Source organism: Helianthus annuus, chromosome 8 (assembly GCF_002127325.2).
Source record: "Helianthus annuus cultivar XRQ/B chromosome 8, HanXRQr2.0-SUNRISE, whole genome shotgun sequence".
Classification (NCBI taxonomy): domain Eukaryota; kingdom Viridiplantae; phylum Streptophyta; class Magnoliopsida; order Asterales; family Asteraceae; genus Helianthus; species Helianthus annuus.
Window position 1 is genome coordinate 97,843,378 of NC_035440.2, and position 20,096 is coordinate 97,863,473.

Genomic DNA, 20,096 nt, shown 5'->3' on the forward strand with positions numbered 1-20,096 from the left:
TCATCACATTACATCCGTCCCGTTATCTAAACACTAACCAAAACCCAATTGTTAAACAAATAGTATATTAAATATACTTTAGTTGTTAAAAATAATAATTTTCAGTAGTACATTAAAAGTATACTTTGGATTTATAATAACATATTAAACTATGTTTTGGATTGAAAATAACATATTAACTATGCATTGGTTTTGAAAATAACATATTAAACTATGTTTTAATGATTAACAAAATATATGTTGGTTTGATACAATATCACATATGAGAGCATATCAAACTATACTTTTGGGAGTATAACTAAATATACAAAAATAATGTGATTTAAGAATTCATTCAGACCTAGTGCATCAAAATACACCTTTGAGACTATAGGAATACCACAAAGGCAATCCCTATTTGGATGGAGAAAAATAAATTGGTTTCAGACATTCCATGACAACAGGAATGGGTGTCAAATCCTATAGCGCTATATCATACTACCAACCGGTCTGGTGAACAAAATAAGTACTATTCCAAACATTTATTTTTAATCTTTGAAAAATTAGAGTTTAAATCATAAATAATCATTCAGTTTGTAAAAAAATAAGTACAAATATGTATAATCAATTATACTTTTGAAAACATGAAAATAACAGATAGGTACACATGTTTCACCCCAAAACAGTTTGAAAACAGAATAGAGGGGACTATGTCCTCACTTGAGAGTGCTTAGAAGTCTTGAACAACTACCAAGCAAGCTAGAAGGAGCACGGAATCAAACGACACCTAATATAGGTAACTACATAAATAAACCGGACCTAATTCGGTAGATTGGATAGGATGAGGTCTCGTAAACCAAATGAGTGTGGGAACTCATATGATATGGTTTAACAAGGCCTACATACTAAAATGAAACCTAACCTAAGTGCTTACGACCCGTTTAGGTAGCTTACGCTACTTTAACGCGTCGTTTGCGTAAAACGCGTTCGGACCGCCTAACTAGTCCTATGACAAGTATTATATGCCTAAACATGTTTAATTATGTTGCATAATCAGTTAAGTGACAAAAGTTTGGGTTACATATGCTTAAATATCAATTATGCATGAAAAAGGTATTTTGGTAATTTTCCTAAGGCATATAGACTATCTATCATACGACTAACTAAACGAAGTGACCATAAGGTATAACCACGGAAGGTTATTCCCTATACAACTATGGTCACTAACCATGTTTGGTCGGATTCTAATGATCGACCAAACGGGTTTAGTTCGAAAGTCTAAGCGGTTGTTTAGACCGCTTGACTTACGACTCTGCATAAGCACTAAACCTAAAAAGTGACGAGTTAAACATGCTAAAACATGTTTAACGAGGTTAGAAAATAGGTTTGGTATCAAAACAAATGGTTTTAATACCTAAAAGTAGTTTGGTTACAAAATACGCAAGAATACGCATTTTGGTTGAAACTACGACTCGTCACTACACCTAGATAACGTGGTAATCAGTAGGTATAGTTACTAGGGACTATAACCATCGTGATTACGCTCACGTTATGAAGTTCAAACGAATTTTGCATTGACCATAAACTAGTCAATGCAGAAAGTCAAACGCAGTTTGACTTTTAAGCTAAAAACGCATAAAAAGAAAGAAGGAATACTTACAAAGGGTCCCCGCAAGCAAATCTTGATCCAAGTAGCTCAGGTATGAAGCAAAGGCCTCAACTTAGAGCATCTTAGATCAGATTTGAATGAGAATGAAGAATGGGGGGGGGTGGGGTATTTATAGGAAAACCAAGACCGTTAGGATCGTTCCTTGGAAACCGTGCTTAAATCTCAGCCATACATGTGCACCCCTTGTTTTATGAAACCATGGGAGCCCCTAATATGAGCCCATGGTATTGAAAATACCATTAAATACCAGCCCATGGTTTTGCAAAACCATGGGTTAAAACCATTAACATTTCAAAATTGGACTAGGTTCATTGAATCTGGTCAGAAATTTCAAAAATGGTCCATGTACTTGTAAAACTTGATTTTTGGCACTTTTAAGCCCTGTTAACCTAATTTCAAGGCTCTAAAATGATGTTAAAGTATAGGAAACTCAAAACATACTCAAAAATATCTCGGATGTCGGCTCGTTTGGTCGTACGGTTACGTTGTTCGCTTAATTACGACGGAAGTCGTAACGAACGCAAAAACGATCCAAATTAAGCGAAGAATGAAATTTTATCATGCCAAACACTAAAATAAAATATTTTAATGCTTACATAAATTTTTGGATGCCCGGATATATTCAGAATGTAAGATATGCGCGAAAATGCAAACTTATGCACTTTTTGACGCTTTTAGTCCCTATTTATCAATAAAGCTTATTTTAGCATACCGGACCCCTCAAAGCCTATTTCTAAGCTATGTAAAGGATATTTAGGGTATGTTTAACTTATGATCAAGTTCTGGAATGTTCGTTACTATACAAATCGGTATAGTTTCGTGTAGGATCGTTCTCTGATCTAATTAAGTCAGTCAGAAAAGCTTTTCCTGATTTGAGCCGCAGAAACAAACAAATCAGGTTCAATTCAGCAAATATTCACCTTTAAACTGTTGATTCTATTGATACTGATGACGTTTACAACCCTGACAACACTTCGGCAGCACTTCGTGGCTCACCGGAAGAAAACACACACAATAACACTTATGATTTCACTTCAAAGGACAGGCTATATATACCTGTCCTGATTTCGCTTTTACATACATAAACCACATAATCGAAATCAGCATTTGACATATGAGCGAAATCATCTAAAACCCTATGAACGAAATCAAGCTAACAAGAGGTTTCGTTCCAATGACACCATGTCACTTGGAGAGAAATCATCATTAATCAGATTTCTTGATTCTCGTGTCCAGAACTAACCTATTCTACACTAGACTCGATACAAGACGAAGTCGACAGATGTAGTGCACCAACAAACCCCCCCTCAGATGTTGACGAGTCGTTCATCGAGTCTTTTACAATGTCGTGACTTTGCATCTTCGGTCTTGATCAGCCTTTGAGCTTCTCTTTTAAAAATTTGACGCTGTAAACATCTTCCAACTCTATCTCTTCTCTTTCTGTTTTATCACCAATAAACTTCTTCTCTTAGATGTTGACATCTATAAATTCATCATCATCAACATGCACTCCCCCTCAAATGTTGATTTATCCTGCATAAAACTCTACCACAAACCTAAGTTTTATGATAAACATTTAAGCATATAGACATCATTCGTAACTATCACAAACAAATATATCAATTCATTTCTGATGAACCACTTGCAATTATATCGTCTTTCTTATCAAAACAACACACTCTCCCAAACCATTTGTTCATCATGTTTAGCACTTGGAATTTTGAAAATCAGCTTTTGTAGGTCCCGAAATCGGAGGATCGATTTTCACTACCAAAGCCTTGTTTATAACAAACAAAGTTAAGTGTGCGGAATCCACTTAACTAAGCCAAATCAAACATAGAACAAAGTACACACAATGGTTAACCAAAGAAACACACTCGTTTGATTAACTGGATAAGAATGAACAAACTGATACAAACACAGTTTACAGACTTGCAGGGTATTCTCTCATCTCTAAGTTCTAACTTGTGACAGAATGTGCCTATTTATAGCAGCTGGGCTAAGATCTCGACGAAACAAGTCTTGGGCCAACGAAACAGAACAAAGCCCAAGAATTAAGCCCATCAGATGACGAAACAGATCAGTTCGCCATTGACTTTGACGAAACAGAATCAAACATGACCAGGTCTGTTTCGTCGACATGTGTTCGACGAAACAAACCTGTTTCGTCGAAGGCTGCAAAAGGTATTCTGTTTGCTGCAAACAGACAGCAAACAGAAGGCACAAACATCATATACAAATGGACAGAAATACCCTTCATATGCAACATGCATTGTTTTACGACTATTACATAACAAGAGAGACAAATAAGTCAGACACAAGCGGATAGAAGGATATCCGACTTGGTCGACTGCGAATACAGACTCGATTATTGATAAAAGACCGTACAAAATACAACGTAACGTACAAGACTAGTGACAGACACAAAAATGCATCAACAAACTCCCCCTTGTCTGTTACTCGTTTCGGTCTTCATATCTACCTTCTTCAGTGACGTTCGGACCAGGAATTGCCCGAATGTATTCCCCCGTAGTAACAGTAACAAGCGACGCGCTGAAACTTTAGTGCCTGGTGTGCGTCCTTGTCTTCATAAAATATATCATGCCGGTACAACTTGTTGATGTCGGATGCAGACATATTGACCAACCACATTGGATCCAACATCCAGAAGTTCTCCTGATCACCATTAAACACGATAACTGCCTCATGAGTGTCGGAATCATAGCACCACAAACGCATATCACCCAGAAAGTCTTGCCTCATTGGCATCAAAGGAATCTTGTCTACACTCTCGCCGGCTCGTAAATAAGTTTGTATTTGCCAGTGTTGGTTGCCGGATCAAGCGTAAATTTGATTTGCTGGTAGATAGGGAACTGAGGTTTGTAAGACTTATCCTTCCACCCAGACTTCTTGTTCATTCTAATCAATCGTTCAAATAACGTCGCACCATCATATTTTGAACGATTTATGAGATCTATCTTTGTCAAAGCGGCCACATCATAAAATGGCAAAGATAGAATGCTCAGTAAAGATCGAAAATACTGGATCCCAAACTCCCGCTTGATTGCAACACAATGTATTTCCTTCACAAACATCCAACACAGGATTCGCCCACTAGGCTTAGCCTTTTCCAGCTGTAAGTAGTCAACCTGAGTAGCCTCTGGAACGGGCTTCGAAACCCTAGACAAGAACCGTTGGCGCCACGCAGCGAACGCATCCATGGCATTCTCTGAAGTATCACGGTTCTTTAGATGTTCATCAATATCCTCTACATTGTCTTTCAACCAGTCTTCGTCAAATGGGGCGAACTTAGTACCATCTTGTCTAACATACGACGATTTCTTCACATCACCCTCGAAGACAATCTCATCGATGTTCTCAACATTTGAAGATTCCGGCTCACTCGGCATCTTTTCAATTTCATCATCATTAACGTCTCGCATTGCTTTTAAGGTAATCAGCTGCTGATGCGAGAGGTCTTCTACAATCTCACCTTCTTCGAGAGATTCTTCGGTACCCGGATGGACAACCTGTAATGCCAATTCAGCTGAACTAGGGACAGAGGGTGTACCAGCCAAAGCTTCAAGTAGTTGTTCTTCACCAACTGTTTCGCTGGATGTTCCTTGAGATGACCCTATCACTGGCGGCTGATAAACGATTATAGCAGATGATGTACCGGCTGGGGTTTGCTGTGATGTAGCATTGGGATCAGGATTCCCTTGATCCTCTGGGTCTTCATCCCTTTTCTGTAGAATTTCTTGCTGCTTACATCTATCCTCCCACAAAGTAGCAACCCGTTTACGGAGAAAGTCATAGCCAGCGTTTAACTTTTTAGCCCCTTCAAGATATGTGGTATTTCGCGAGTCATACCACTCCTTCATGACATCGCATCTACTTTTCAGATCTTCTGCCAGCTTTTGAAGTACAGAACTACTTCTTTATCTTTCTTCGTCTGCAGCTCTTAAACGGATGTTTTCAGCCTTAAGATGATCGATCTCAGCTTGTTGGCGTTGTATGATAGCTTGTTGTTCGCCAACAGTAGATTTTAACCTATCAATCTCCACCTGATGACTGATTTGATCATTCTTCGTAATCCGAATGAAATCAGTCTGTCTCTGAATACGGTCTGCTGCAACCTCATATTGAGAGAACAGGAAGTTATTCTTTTCTTCTTGAGTCATTTCCGAGAAGATCCTTTGACGTTCACCACTAGGCTGAGCAGTGGTTGCTCTAATTGAAGCGGCCATGGATCTTTGTGGAATCTCCTCAGGAGATACAGGTTGAGCCGCAGGAGGTGAAGATACCACAGGTGGTTCTGGAACAGGAGTTTGTGGCACAGATCCTCGTGAGGAGGTACTTAAGTATCTTCGAGACTTCTTCTTTTTGTGATGTTCTGCAGACTTTTCTGCTTTCCTTTTCCTTGCACGTTCCGTTTCAGGATCAGAAGGAACGTATTCCGGATCATCTTCTTGTCTGATCTTCCTGTATCTTTTTACACCGCGTTCATCCAGATACATCTCGTATCCCGGTTCGAGCAAATGATCATCATCAGAATCAGAATCAGCCTCATCATCACCACCGGCTGATGTGTCACCCGCTGACACTCCCCCTGCTGAGGTACCTCCCACTGATGTACCACCAGTAGTTCCAACACTTGATGCACCAACGGCACCAGTATCACCACCATCACCACCTTCATCATCACTATCACTTTCCGATTCATCAGACACATCTGGTTCAGGACCAAACTTTTCACTCATCAGCCTTTTCAGCTCAGGCTCTTCATCATCAGACTGACTATTATCATGACGCTACTTGTCATTTGCAGGAGTAACGTATGCTGTGTTACCAAGAGCAGCAAATAACTTTCTCGAAGGAACGCTCTCCTTGTATCTTCTGTGAGCTAGATTCTTGATAATTCTTAACGAATTGAAGTTCATAACCTCTATTTTCAGCACATCGTTGTCTGCTTTTGGAAGACTCGGATGTTGGACATTCATTATCATCTGTAGGAAACGTGGATACATTCAGTACTTGTTCCCAATGATCCTGCTCTTCCCAGTTCTTGTCAAGTTCTCTTTCATGTTCCCAAAGATGTACCTTGAAATGCTAAACGGTTTGTTCAGCACTCAGGCCATCATAAGACCTACTAGATCGTTGCCAGCCATGTCATAACCGGCACGTCTATTGCTCAGACACTGGATTAGAACGTGTAGCAGAAATTTATATCTCAACGGCAGATCACCTTTGTTAATTTGCGTGCTGAAGATGTCTCCGGTGCATTTCATGCGTAGTAAACACCCTCGCGTACACATAATTGGAACAGAATCTAGAGCGTCCGGACTATCTTGTAATTGAAGAACTTCATTTAGAATATCCGGAGATACGATCACATCCACATTGTCCACACGACCACTGATAACGTCTTTCCCATCCATTTGCACAACGCTCGCTGAATCCCAGAACGCCTTGACAAGTGACTTGTACACCGGTGTTGCGAACGTAACATCATAGTTTATACGAGACTCCCTGATCCACTTAGTGATGTCTTTCAATTCAGCAAGTTTCTCATCCGGATCCAAGTAGGCAATCTGATTATGGCGTTTTTCGGACATTATCTCCTCCTCTGTTTTGTTTTCCTTCTTTGTTGTCGGCTTCCTTTTTCCTTCTTTCGGTGCCATCTGCAATGGGAAACGTCCACAATAAGCAATAATCATGTTACATATGCATTTAGACATGTATGGATACAAGTTCATGTATCCACTTGACAGATTAACTGTCAAACCATGTCTACTGTGAACACATTGCCAACTGTGAAATTTTCTAAGGCATGGACGACGAAACAGAATTCACTCGACAAAACAGAAGTGGGCACGACGAAACAGAGATTTATAGTTGACCAGTTCTAATTCGTTGACCCTTCTGCGTTTCGTCGATTAGGCCATCGACGAAACAGAGATAAGTTTGACGAAACAGAATTTGGTGGTTGACCAGATCTGATTCGTTGACTATTCCGTTTCGTCAATTATGTCTTCGACGAAACAGAAGGATGTTTGACCATTTCTGTTTCGTTGACCCTTCCGATTCGCCGACAGTCTGTTTCGCTGATTGTCTGATTCGCCGACTATCTGATTCGCCGGAGTTAGGGTTTTGAAATTTTGGTCGTTTCGCCATATGGGGTTTAAAACATGAACAGATCATCATAACTTATAAACAGTTACTTGTTTAACTCAACCAAAGTAAAAATTATGCCCAAAAACTGATAGAGATGTGATTTTCGGTCAAAATTCCGTTCAAAACGTTAAACCCACCACAAACATCAATCCCCTGTATTTCAATACAAACCCAAACCCCGAATCAGAGGCAAAGCAAACATACAAGCACTTAGATTTAACAGATACAGAAGCAAACCACAACAAGTTCAATATTCAACATCAAATATCAAGGAAAAACAGGTTCAGATAAGGTCTCTGATGGTTTCCGAGGAAAACCGACGGTGCAATATATGTAAAATAAGAGTGTGAACATGTTTGCACCTTTGAGTTTTGTGAGATGTTGATGAAAATCGGATGATTTTAGTGAGAAATGGGGTAACCGAAAGTATGGGGTTTTGGCTGTTTGGAGAGAAGATGAACAGTTGAACTCAAGTGGTTTGAAAAAGTGAACAAGGAACTGACAGATTTGACTTATATACACCGACCCACTTTATCGGCGAAACAGATCTCGACGAATCACATTTGGGCTTCGACGAAACAGAAGTTGGGCCTTGACTTGGGCCTGTAAATTTAGCCCATGGCGAAATAGAACTTGGGCTCTCCGTTTCGTCATCACCACGACGAGACAGTCTATTTCGTCGAACACCAACATGTTTGACCAAGGTTGACCAAAGTTAAACCTTGACTTTGACCAGATTTTGATTCGTCGATAGAAATCTGTTTCGTCGACTATGTTTCGATTCGTCGACATCCTTTTCAAAATCACAAGGCATGAAAAATTTTATATACTGAACACAGGTTTTAGCAATTTACCATTTTGACATTCAGTTTGAGTTTTCAAATTACAAGGACGTTTTATGAAGTAGGTTTCAGGCTTCCGGTCATAAACACCAAGCAACAACTTTGGCATAATCAAAACCAAACTTACACACTACACTACAAGCAAGGTTAAAATGCGGAAAACTAAACTAAATGTAATTAGAAATGATAAACAACTGTACAAGTGCAACTTTTGCGAGTTTCAAGGATAAGGAATCATACCAGCTTACGGTCTTAGTCAACATGATTTGATTTCTGTTTAAAGTTCTTGATAAGTATACTACCTCGATTATCGGTATTGTTGTCCACATAAACTCATGCTTATCAAACCTGATCACACTTAGGAGATACGCTTTACGGTAAGGATTATACTTACAAGCTGATGTGAATCCACTTCACGACACATTCCCGTATCAAGGTATGCACGAGAATTCATCTTACCGGTGAGTATACCGATTATCATCTGTTTGACCGTATAAAGATGTGAGATACTCACTTATTTTGATTTGAAAACCAAGCCCTATGTGATAGAATCACTTATTGATGAGGAACTTGATTTTCGATGCATGAGGGCACAGGAGCAAGTCCGTGAGCAGGTCAGTACTTTTGTACAGCAGAGAGACGAACTTGACTCCCGGATAGATGTGATATTTTATCACTTATTTGTTTGGACATGTGATTGTTTATCACTTATTGAGGTCGGATGCAATATGTACACGTATGTATGGTATCATGGAAGATCTAGACTTGCGTCCCCGTTATTTTTCGGTAAAAGATACAACCATGATACCCAGATGATAAGCAGCATAAAGACCAAATATCTCAGAATCTCGGCAATCTATCAAACGAAATTTCGGTACCAAGACCATATGCCAATGAATGGTTCCCACCTGACTTGAAGTCTGTTAGGTTTGTATCATCCTGCACATTTTAGTTTGATTGTGAGCCTACCGACACATCGTTAGAAGAGATACTTATCATTTGTTTAACGTTTTTAAACATGTTGACCGACCACACCAGTGAATATCATCACCTTCCATTTTCCAAGAAACTCATTTTTGGGTTTTCTATTTTTTTTTATTTTTGATTTATTTTAAACGAAAGGACAGAACATAAAGACATCTTTTTGGATTTTTTAGTTTTTCCAATGTTTTTGTATTTTCTTGAAATTTTCTCCCCCTAAAATGCTAAAAGATTACGAAAGTGAAAATCTTTTTGTATTTTTTAGAATTTTTGAAAGAAAATATTTACAAAAACGATTAGACAAAGAGGTTTACTCGGGTATCACCTTAATGCCATTGACCAAAAGTAGATAATCAAACCGTGATTTATCAAATGCTTTTGTAAATAGGTCGGCACGTTGGTGATCGGTGGGGATATGAACGACATCGATTAACCTTTTGTCAAAACAATCACGTATGAAGTGATATTTAATTTCGATGTGTTTGGTCTTGGAATGCTGCACAGGATTTCTAGTGATCTGTAAGGCAGCATTGTTATCAACAAAAATAGGAGTAGATAGGAATTCAAAACCATAGTCGCGCATTTGTTGTTGTATCCACAAGACTTGGGAGCAACAACTGGAGGCAGCAATGTATTCTGCTTCACAGGTTGATGTAGCAACACACGTTTGCTTCTTGCACTACCACGTAACTAGGCGATTTCCTAAGAATTGACATCCTGCTGTTGTTGATTTGCCGTCAATTTTGCAACCGCCGAAATCAGAATCGCTGTATGCAGTCAAATCAAAGCTATCATCCCTAGGGTACCAAAGACCGGTGTCAGGGCATCCCTTCAAATAGCGAAAAATCCTTTTAACAGCTGACAGATGAGAGGCCTTCGGGTTGGCTTGATATCTTGCAAGCAGGCACGTTGGATACATGATGTCAGGCCTCGAAGCAGTGAGATACATGAGAGATCCGATCATGGCGCGATAGTATGAAGAGTTGATGCTTTCGCCCTTCAAATCCGGAGTAATCCCGTGATTCTGCGGAAGTGGGGTACCAATGGGCGTTGCTTTTTACATCTGGAACCGGCTCAAGATGTCACCAACATATTTCATCTGATAGATAGATATCCCAGACTCGGTTTGTTGAACTTGTAAGCCCAAAAAGAAAGTCATCTCCCCCATAGCGCTCATCTCGAACTTTTCCTGCATGATACGTTCGAATTGCCTACACAAAGAGTCATTAGTAGAACCAAATATGATATCATCAACGTATACCTGTACCAACAGAAGATCTCCATCTTGTTCCTTGATAAAGAGAGTGCAATCGATAAGACCTCGTCGAAATCCATTCTCCAGAAGATAGTTGGATAAGGTTGCGTACCAAGCCCTAGGTGCTTGATGTAAACCATAAAGGGCTTTGTTGAGCAACCAGACCCGATCGGGGTGAATTGGATCTTCAAAACCTGGAGGCTGTTCGACGTACACCTCTTCTTGAACTATCCCATGAAGAAAAGCACTTTTGACATCCATCTGGTAGACTTTGAATCCTTTAAAAGAGGCATAAGCAAGAAAGATCCGAATAGCTTCCAGACGTGCAACTGGTGCATAAACTTCATTGTAGTCAATCCCCTCAATTTGTCGAAAACCTTGTACAACCAGTCCTGCTTTGTTGCGAATAACTACTCCACGATCGTCCTTCTTGCATTTAAAAACCCAACGAGTGCCAATTTTCTTGTAATTCTCCGGTCTTTCAACAAGCTTCCAAACACCAAGCTTTTGAAATTGCTGCAGTTCGTCCTGCATTGCTTCAACCCAAGCATTATCTTTTAAGGCTTCTTTCCAAGATTTTGGTTCTTCTTGTGAGACGTAACACGCGAAGGACCAATCATTTTGAAGACCAGATTCTCTGATGGCTGAATATAAACCAGCATGCTGGTTGTTTCTCAGCTGATTACGCGTCTGTACACAGCGATGGACATCTCCTATAATATTCTACTAGGGATGGGTATCATGAATCCTCATTTCAGGATTTTCAGGAACACGTGCATTGATACCCAGACTGTTAAGATTAAGATCAACAACCAACTCCACACCAGGAATGTGTGTAGAGGTGGATGCATTCCCCTCAGCAGTATCTACATTCTACACATGAGGCGTATCAACAGAGGCACCTTGAACATGAGCAACTGGAGCTGAAGATCCTTATGCTGCATCATGATATTCATCATCTTCCAAAGACTCATTGTAATCAGCAGCATCTTCAAATACCTCATTTTGTACCGTATTGTTAACCGAGGAAGAACCTTGTGGGTCAACAATAACAGGTCTGACCAATGGCGAGTCAGCAGCGTTGTCACTTTCAAATAACATTCTAGCAGCAGCTGATTCTTCGTCAAAGGTCGGCAGATTAAAGGAGTCAAACAGTCCATCATAATCGAACATCCAAGGATCACCCGGAGCCCTAACCGGACTTGTGTATCTTTGAACCCTTACTTCACTCCATAGTTCAATCTTTTTGGTTGCCAGATTCCATACACGAAAATTTGGAGTTGCATATCCAAGGAAGAAACCATCGATAGCTTTCGCGCCAAACTTTCCATCCGGCTAAATCATAGTACATGGAGCGCCAAACGGTTCTAAGTAAGAAAGATCTGGTTTCCTTTTCTGTAGAAGTTCGAAACAAGTTTTGCCATGTCTCTTAACTGTAAGAACTCGGTTTAAAGTGTAGCACGCAGTCGACACAGCCTCCCCCCAGAATTGAACAGGGAGTTCCGACTCTACCAGCATTCTTCTTGCAGTTTCAATGATCGTCCTATTCTTCCTTTCAGCGACGCCGTTTTGTTGTGGAGTGTAACGAGAACTGTATTCATGCAGAATGCCCTTTGAAGTACAGAACTCATCCATCACATGATTCTTGAACTCCATTCCATTGTCGCTTCTGATCCTCTTAACTTTCAACGTGTAGAGATTCTCCAACATTGTAAGAAGATCTTCGAGGATGCCAGGAGTATCACTCTTGTGTGCCATAAAAGATACCCAAGAAAATCTAGAATAGTCGTCAGTAACCACCAGACAGTAAGCATCCCTGAAAGTTGTCTTGTCTTTCATCGGTCCAAACAGGTCCATATGAAGACGTTCGAGAGGCATGCTAACAGTATTGATTTTCTTCAATGGGTGAGACTTCTTTGTTTGCTTCCCTTTCTGACACAAAACACAGATATCTTGTAAGTGAAAACTTCTCACAGGCACACCATTCACAAGATTGTTTTTCACCAAATGGTTGATTTTCCTCAAGTGAATGTGCCCCATTCTTCTATGCCAAGATATAGACTCCTTTTCTGTGGCTTTAGAGACAAAGCAAGTGACTTGTGCAGATGTTGTAATCGCTTGGCTCATATCAAGAATATAAAGATCATTAACTCTTGGAGCCGATAAGAGAATCCATTCTTTAGGAATCTTGAAACCAGGTTTAAGCACATAACAACCGGCATCATCAAAATGCACGGTGAACTTTTTATCGCAGATTTGCGACACACTGAGAAGATTATGATCAATTTGACGAACATAATTGATCTTATCGAAACACACAATACCATTTGAGATACTTCCCTCTCCAGTGATGTATCCGCCTTTGTCTCCTGCAATGCGACATAGCCTCCTCTAATATTTCTCACGTCATACAGAAGCCGTAAGTCGCCAGTCATGTGCCTGGATGCTCCACTATCAACAATCCAATGACTATTAATAGTTCCTCCTGGAACACCCTGCACATGTCGTTTAAAGATCAGTTGAGGATGGGGACCCAAGCCTTAGTGGTCTTGGGTCGTCCCTGAGCATCACGAAAAGTGATCTCAATCTGTTGATGATTCTCAAAAACAGTAGCTCCCCCTGAACTATCACCCGTTTTAGGTTTCCAAGTTTGTTTTTGCCTACCAGATTGAGTGTTGTAAACAGCTTTTGAAGCTTCTGGTTTTACTGGTTGTGAAACACTTGGTTCCCTTGTCACTGTTTTAACTTCGGATTTTAAAGCTTTTTCAACAGTTTTTATGTTCTTACGTCGTTGTTTTGTTTCTTGTTCTTTAACTGTTCGTTTATCATGTTTTGGTGAAACTGAACGACGTTGAGGGTGAATCTTTTCAGGTGGCGCCTTCTCAACAAATTTATCCTTTGGAGCATTTGGGCAATTTTTAATGATATGCCCAAACTCCCCACATTTAAAACATGTTCTCCTTTCCACAAACTTAGGAGAGTTCGGTTGACCAACAGATGTCGAATTCGTAGAGCCTGAGGTACTTGCCTTTTCATCACACCCGTTTGTGTGTTGGGTGTAATTGTTATCACTATTACGTTTTAAAATCGTGACTTGTTGTACAAAATCGGTGTTTGATTTGTTTTCAAAAGTCTCAATTTTATCTGTACCCTTTGATGCTACGAATTTAACATCTTTTGCTTTGTTTTGATAACGAGCCCCTTTTGTTTCAGATTTTGATTGAGAGACATTAGGCTTTTGAGCTCGCCTTTCTGATTGTTTACCCTTAGAAGCAATAGGTTGTTGTTTTGTTGGTGGTTTTTGATCTCCAAATTGTTTTCTAATTTCAGCCTTAGGAACTGGATCACATTGAGTTACAATAACTCCTAGGAGTGTTTTTCCCAAAAACTTGTTGGTGTTATCTTCAAAAACTTTATCAATCGAAGATGGATTGACATTTTTAATTGGAAAATCATGGTCTGAATAGATTCTTGAATCACCAACCAAAGTGTACAACACATTACTGCTTTTAATGGTAGACACAGATGTCTTGTCATTCTTGACAGGATCTATCACTTGTTTGACCACAGGAGTATCAGGATTACAAAGAATATGATTTTCAAGTGGAATTTCTACTCCTTTCATCTTGTTGAGTGATTTATCCTGATCAATTACATCTGTTTCTGATTCATCATCTGACGACTCATAGTCCTCAGTGATCGGAGGACTTTGTTTCATACATGTCAAGGCTTCTGGTTGCTCAGATGATGTGTTTGAAGAACCATCTGGTTTGAACCCTAGGCCAGTAGAAAATTCCTCATAATCAAGAGGCACACTGGGTTCATACCGTGGCATATCTTCTTCATCAGGCATTTTGGTATAGTTATGTCTCAAAGGGGGCAGACATTTCTCATACCCTACGCCTTTCTTGTTTCCCTTCAGTTGTTGAACATCAATGATATGATCAAGCACAAATCGGGAGTTAGAATAACTTTCCAACTTTTGCTTGATAGCATCATGCTCGCATTTGGCTATGGCTAGTTCCTTTTTTGTTTCCTCAACAATATTTATGTAATCGTTTATGCTAACTTGTTTGTGATAAACCACTTTGTTAACTTCGGAAACACTTTTCTTTAGGGTTTCAATTACAGATTTAAATTCTTTTTCGTTTCGAACTAAAGCCATATTAGCCTCTTTGCACTTTGATAGTTCAATAACCAAACTTTGGTTATGACTATGAAGCTTTTCTGATTCAAGCTTCATATCTGCACAAGATTTACAAACACTAGGAGCAGGAGTTTCAGAATTTACCTGACTCAAAGAGGCTGAGACATTTGCCATAAAGGCAGTTTGAAAAGAAAAAGATCCATCTTCAGAAAAGAACTTCTCCATTTCCCTAGATGCAGCAGCAGCCTTCTTGATCAGAACTGATTTCTGACATTTTAACTCCTTAGCTTCATTTAACAAGTCTTCAACATCAGAACTTGCTTCCTCCTTCACATCAGACTCAGATTCGGAGTGATTATCCCCAGAAATAGAACCTTCTTCATCAGAACTCCCAGAATAACCAGAACTGTCGTCACTTTCAGAAAACTCTTCCTTATGAACATGCTTAATGTGATTGATGATCTTTGCATAACATGTTGTTCCTCCTCCTTGATCACCTTCCCAAACTGTACAGACCAGTCACATCCTTCATCAGCTTGAACTGTCAATGCTCGATTGGAATTTGATGGTCCAGACTGGTTTTGATTGTTATTCACTGCTACAATCCTCCTTTCACGATTCTCTTGCTGGGCATTGACATTTGAAGTACTCGTCTGGTTTCTGAATGGGTTATAATTGCCCTGTTTGGTTGGTCGGGTGCACTCACGTTTGAAATGCCCCTTCTCGCCACAATTGAAACATGTGACAGCATTTATATCAAACCCGTACTTCGTATCCTTTTTCCCTTCCAACGAAGTTCTTCCAGTTCGAGCCATAAAGTCTTTTGCCCTTCTAACTGCACTAGCAAAAGCCCATTTAATATCCATTAACTCCATCTCATCCCTGTCGATCTGTTGATAATCTTCATTGGTCATATTGATGTTTCCAATTTGACCTGCCACCAACCCGCAATAAGCACTGACCATTGTATTAATGAGTTCCATATGCTCCTTTGCTACTTCAATGCTAACTTGTGAGAGGTTTGAAGTATCGACTCTGACCGTGTTAGGGTTGAGGGGTGGAGGATTGTTGGCATAATGAGCTTGTTGTTGTGGTTGTGACTGTGGTGTGGGTATTGATTGTGAAAGATAGGTGCTTTGATCAAACTATGGTTGAGCAGTGGTAACTTGAGGTGTAGGAATGGTTTGTGAAAGATAAGCACTTTGATCCCACTGTGGTTGTGCTTGATTGAATTGTTGAAACGGAGAAGAGTTTGTATTAGATACAAACGCCGTTTGAAGCTTCGGTTGTTGAACGGAACTAGAACTAGCTGAAGGACCAAAACCAGGCAAATACATTTCTGTATTTTGAGGAGGTGCAGCTGCAATTCTTTTAGCCTTCCTAATTTCTTCTTCATTCTTGTGTTCTAACTTCTGAATGAATTCATAGAGACTGGCATTGGCTGCATCCAGTGCACCCGTATGTTTCAGAAGCTCAATGAATGGACTCCACTTAGGAGGTAGAGCATCAGCAAACCGAGCAATCATTTCCTGATGGGTAGCATTAACATTGTAAGAACTCATTTCACTAATCAAATGATAGAAACGTGAAGTCATATCGTTTAGGGTTTCATTTTCCAAGAAATGAAATGATTCAAACTCTTTCTTTAACAGATCATGGCGAGTCTTCCTAGAAGCTGCATTCCCTTCTCCTCTCGCCACCAATGCATCCCATAGACTTTTCGTGGTCTTACAATACCCAAATTGATGATAGATTTCTTTGTGAGGCGCTTGTGTAAGTATGGCAAATGCCTTTTTCTCCAAGTCATAAGCTTTCTTATCATCCTCAAGCATATTAGCATAACCTGCTGAAGTTGATACTGCTGTTTCGAGGGCAGGGTTGACCGCATTAATGAAACATGTCCAAAGTTCGGTGCTTTGCCCTTGAACATAGGTATGGAAACGTCCCTTCCATGATGGATAATCATTCATGTGATTTAACTTTGGTGGGCGATTATTGCTACCCGTCTCACTCTCGCTCAACAAGAGATTTTGAATACTTTGGTTTTGATTTGATACCAAGGCCCATTGACTTGCACTTATGGACGGTTGTTGTTGAGGTATGGAGTTTGCTAAGTAAGAGGCCATAGATGTCTGATTTGAACTTTGACCTGGTCGTGGGTCCGTACTCCAGTCCCATGGACTTGTGCAACTCATTTTTGATGTATACTTGTAGAATACCTGATCAAACACTTGAAAACAAAATGTTATGATAGACTTGCAAACCTTCTGTTGAAAAATGACAACACTTACGACGAAACACTTTCTACGAAACAGATTTGTTTTGACGAAACGACCGATGACGAAACAGATTCTATTTCGTCGAAGTAGTATGGCGAAACAGATTCCTGATTCATCGAAGGGACCTTTGGCGAAACAAACTTTGATTCGTCGAAGGGACCTTTGGCGAAATGCTTTTGATTCGTCAAAGGGATCTTTGGCGAAACACTTTTCTGTTTCGTCGAAGAGACCTTTGGCGAAACACTTTTTGTTTCGTTGAGTTCTGTTTCATTGAATGTTCGATTCGTCGAGGTCTGATTCGTCAAAAAGGTTGTCAGGGGTTGGTAAAGTAGGTGAATTGTTTATACCCAAGCTGTCAACTCACACACGACTTTTAACCCATGCTTTTACCAACTTAAGGTATGGTGGACAAAAGCTTAAACCTTTACAATTTTCAAAGCAACAAACAACCTTATCTGTTTGAATGATATGATCAAAAAGTGTACTTTTTCAAGAACACTTTGAATATGGTTTGAAGTTTTGAAGAACACTTGAACAACTGGTGAACTTGATAATTTCCGAACACAAAATTTTGTCTAAAACTTTCAACAAAAACCAACTGTTTGCAAGTAAACACTTAAACAAGCATGGTTTTCGGTAAAACTCTTAACAAACAAACAACATCCACTAATCTTTAAAGTCCTTTTCCAGAAAATACTAAGTTTTAAGAACAAATTTCTGTGAAAAACACACAAGCACTTGTCAACCAACCGAACTATGTTTGATTTTAAACAAGGATAAGAGCCACTGCTCTGATACCACTTGTAGGTCCCGAAATCGGAGGATCGATTTTCACTACCAAAGCCTTGATTATAACAAACAAAGTTAAGTGTGCGGAATCCACTTAACTAAGCCAAATCAAACATAGAACAAAGTACACACAATGGTTAACCAAAGAAACACACTCGTTTGATTAACTGGATGAGAATGAACAAACTGATACAAACACAGTTTACAGACTTGCAGGGTATTCTCTCATCTCTAAGTTCTAACTTGTGACAGAATGTGCCTATTTATAGCAGCTGGGCTAAGATCTCGACGAAACAAGTCTTGGGCCGACGAAACAGAACAAAGCCCAAGAATTAAGCCCATCAGATGACGAAACAGATCAGTTTCGCCATTGACTTTGATGAAACAGAATCAAACATGACCAGGTCTGTTTCGTCGACATGTGTTCGACGAAACAAACCTGTTTCGTCGAAGGCTGCAAAAGGTATTCTGTTTGCTGCAAACAGACAGCAAACAGAAGGCACAGACATCATATACAAATGGACAGAAATACCCTTCATATGCAACATGCATTGTTTTACGCCTATTACATAACAAGAGAGACAAATAAGTCAGACACAAGCGGATAGCAGGATATCCGACTTGGTCGACTGCGAATACAGACTCGATAATTGATAAAACACCGTACAAAATACAACGTAACGTACAAGACTAGTGACAGACACAAAAATGCATCAACAACTTTTCAATATCAGTCGTTGAAAATCTTTTTATGTTTTTCAAAATTTATGCTAAAACACAACAAAAATCTTTTTGGATTTTTGTGAAATAACCAAAAATAAAATGCAGTAAAGAAATATTTACAGATAATATTTTTGTGAGTTTGTGTAAGAGGATCATATCAGTTTATGAGACAAATCACCAACACCGTTAAGCTTCATTTCATTTTAAGTTCTAAACAATTCACCTAGATTGTCAGTATATTGATCCACTTAAATATTCACACAAAGTTCAATTGTTCTGAGATACGATGTTAATGTCTTAAGCACTTAAACTTATCCGTGTGTCCCACTACTTGAATATACTCTCGTATCCAGATCCCAATATTCAGTCTTACAGGTGAGTATACCACAAATGATATTTGTTCAGGGGTTAGGTGCGAGGGTCGTGAGAGCTCAGGTCGATACTTCCGTATACGCAAAGAGATGACGGCTTCGACTTTTCGGTGTGTCCCCTTTAGAGGATCTTTTGATTTCAACAGCAGCGACTATCAATTTTATTGTTTCATCAGCATGCTGAGGGCGAAGCTATGTTTCAAGCTTTTACGGAAAGCATTATCCGGGGACTAGGTCAGAACTTCCATTCAGCAGAAGTCCCAGGATAATACCCCAGATATCACTGAGCATAAAGACCTAGTATCTCAGAATAAGGGACCTTTCAAACAAGATTTTAGGGGTTACCTATATATCCAAGCAGTTTTGTTAACCCACAGAATAAGCAAATTTGATTTTTAGGTTTATATCTCATTACAATTTACTGAATGTGCAAAAACCTACTGGCATATCATCAGTGAGATTGTTTATCACATATTAACTTTACATATCTTTAGCATGTTGTGACAGTCCACTGATGTACTATCCTTCCCTCTTTTTCGCAACAAAACTCGTTTTTCATTTTATCATGTTTTTGTTGTTTTATCAATATTTTTCAGATCAAAAATGAGTTTTGTGCTTTTTCAAATTTTCTAATGTTTTTGGATTTTCTGAAATTTTCTACTCCCCCTAAAATGCAAACACATTAAAGAAAATTGAAAACAAACTGTACAGAAACATGACAACCGATATCAAATCACATCAAATCGCCATCCACTTGGCATAAAGAATCATAACTCCCCCTATCAACAAACTATTTTCCCATTTAGATTTCAAAACACTTAAGTTTGTTTTAATCAAAATGGTTTTTCCGGAAAATAAGTATGATTGATTTTACCACTTGTAAGTTT

At 39.3% G+C, this 20,096-nt stretch overlaps 1 protein-coding gene across 1 annotated transcript; it reads right to left on the minus strand.

The window, feature by feature from the left end:
* Nucleotides 1–5,586: 5,586 nt before the first annotated feature.
* LOC110870411 lies at nucleotides 5,587–6,648 on the minus strand. The gene is made up of 2 exons (XM_022119594.1): nucleotides 6,498–6,648; nucleotides 5,587–6,380 (listed from the first exon to the last, which is right to left on the minus strand). The coding sequence occupies exons 1-2, from the start codon at nucleotides 6,646–6,648 to the stop codon at nucleotides 5,587–5,589; spliced, it is 945 nt and encodes a 314-aa protein (XP_021975286.1).
* Between the last annotated feature and the right edge of the window lie 13,448 nt (nucleotides 6,649–20,096).

Coding starts and splice junctions, on each gene's coding strand:
- LOC110870411 (XM_022119594.1), bottom strand. CDS start 6,648: ATGAATGTCCAACATCCGAGTCTTCCAAAAGCAGACAACGATGTGCTG. Junction 6,381..6,497: donor AAAGTTATTTGCTGCTCTTG/GTAACACAGCAT, acceptor GTCCTGAACCAG/ATGTGTCTGATGAATCGGAA.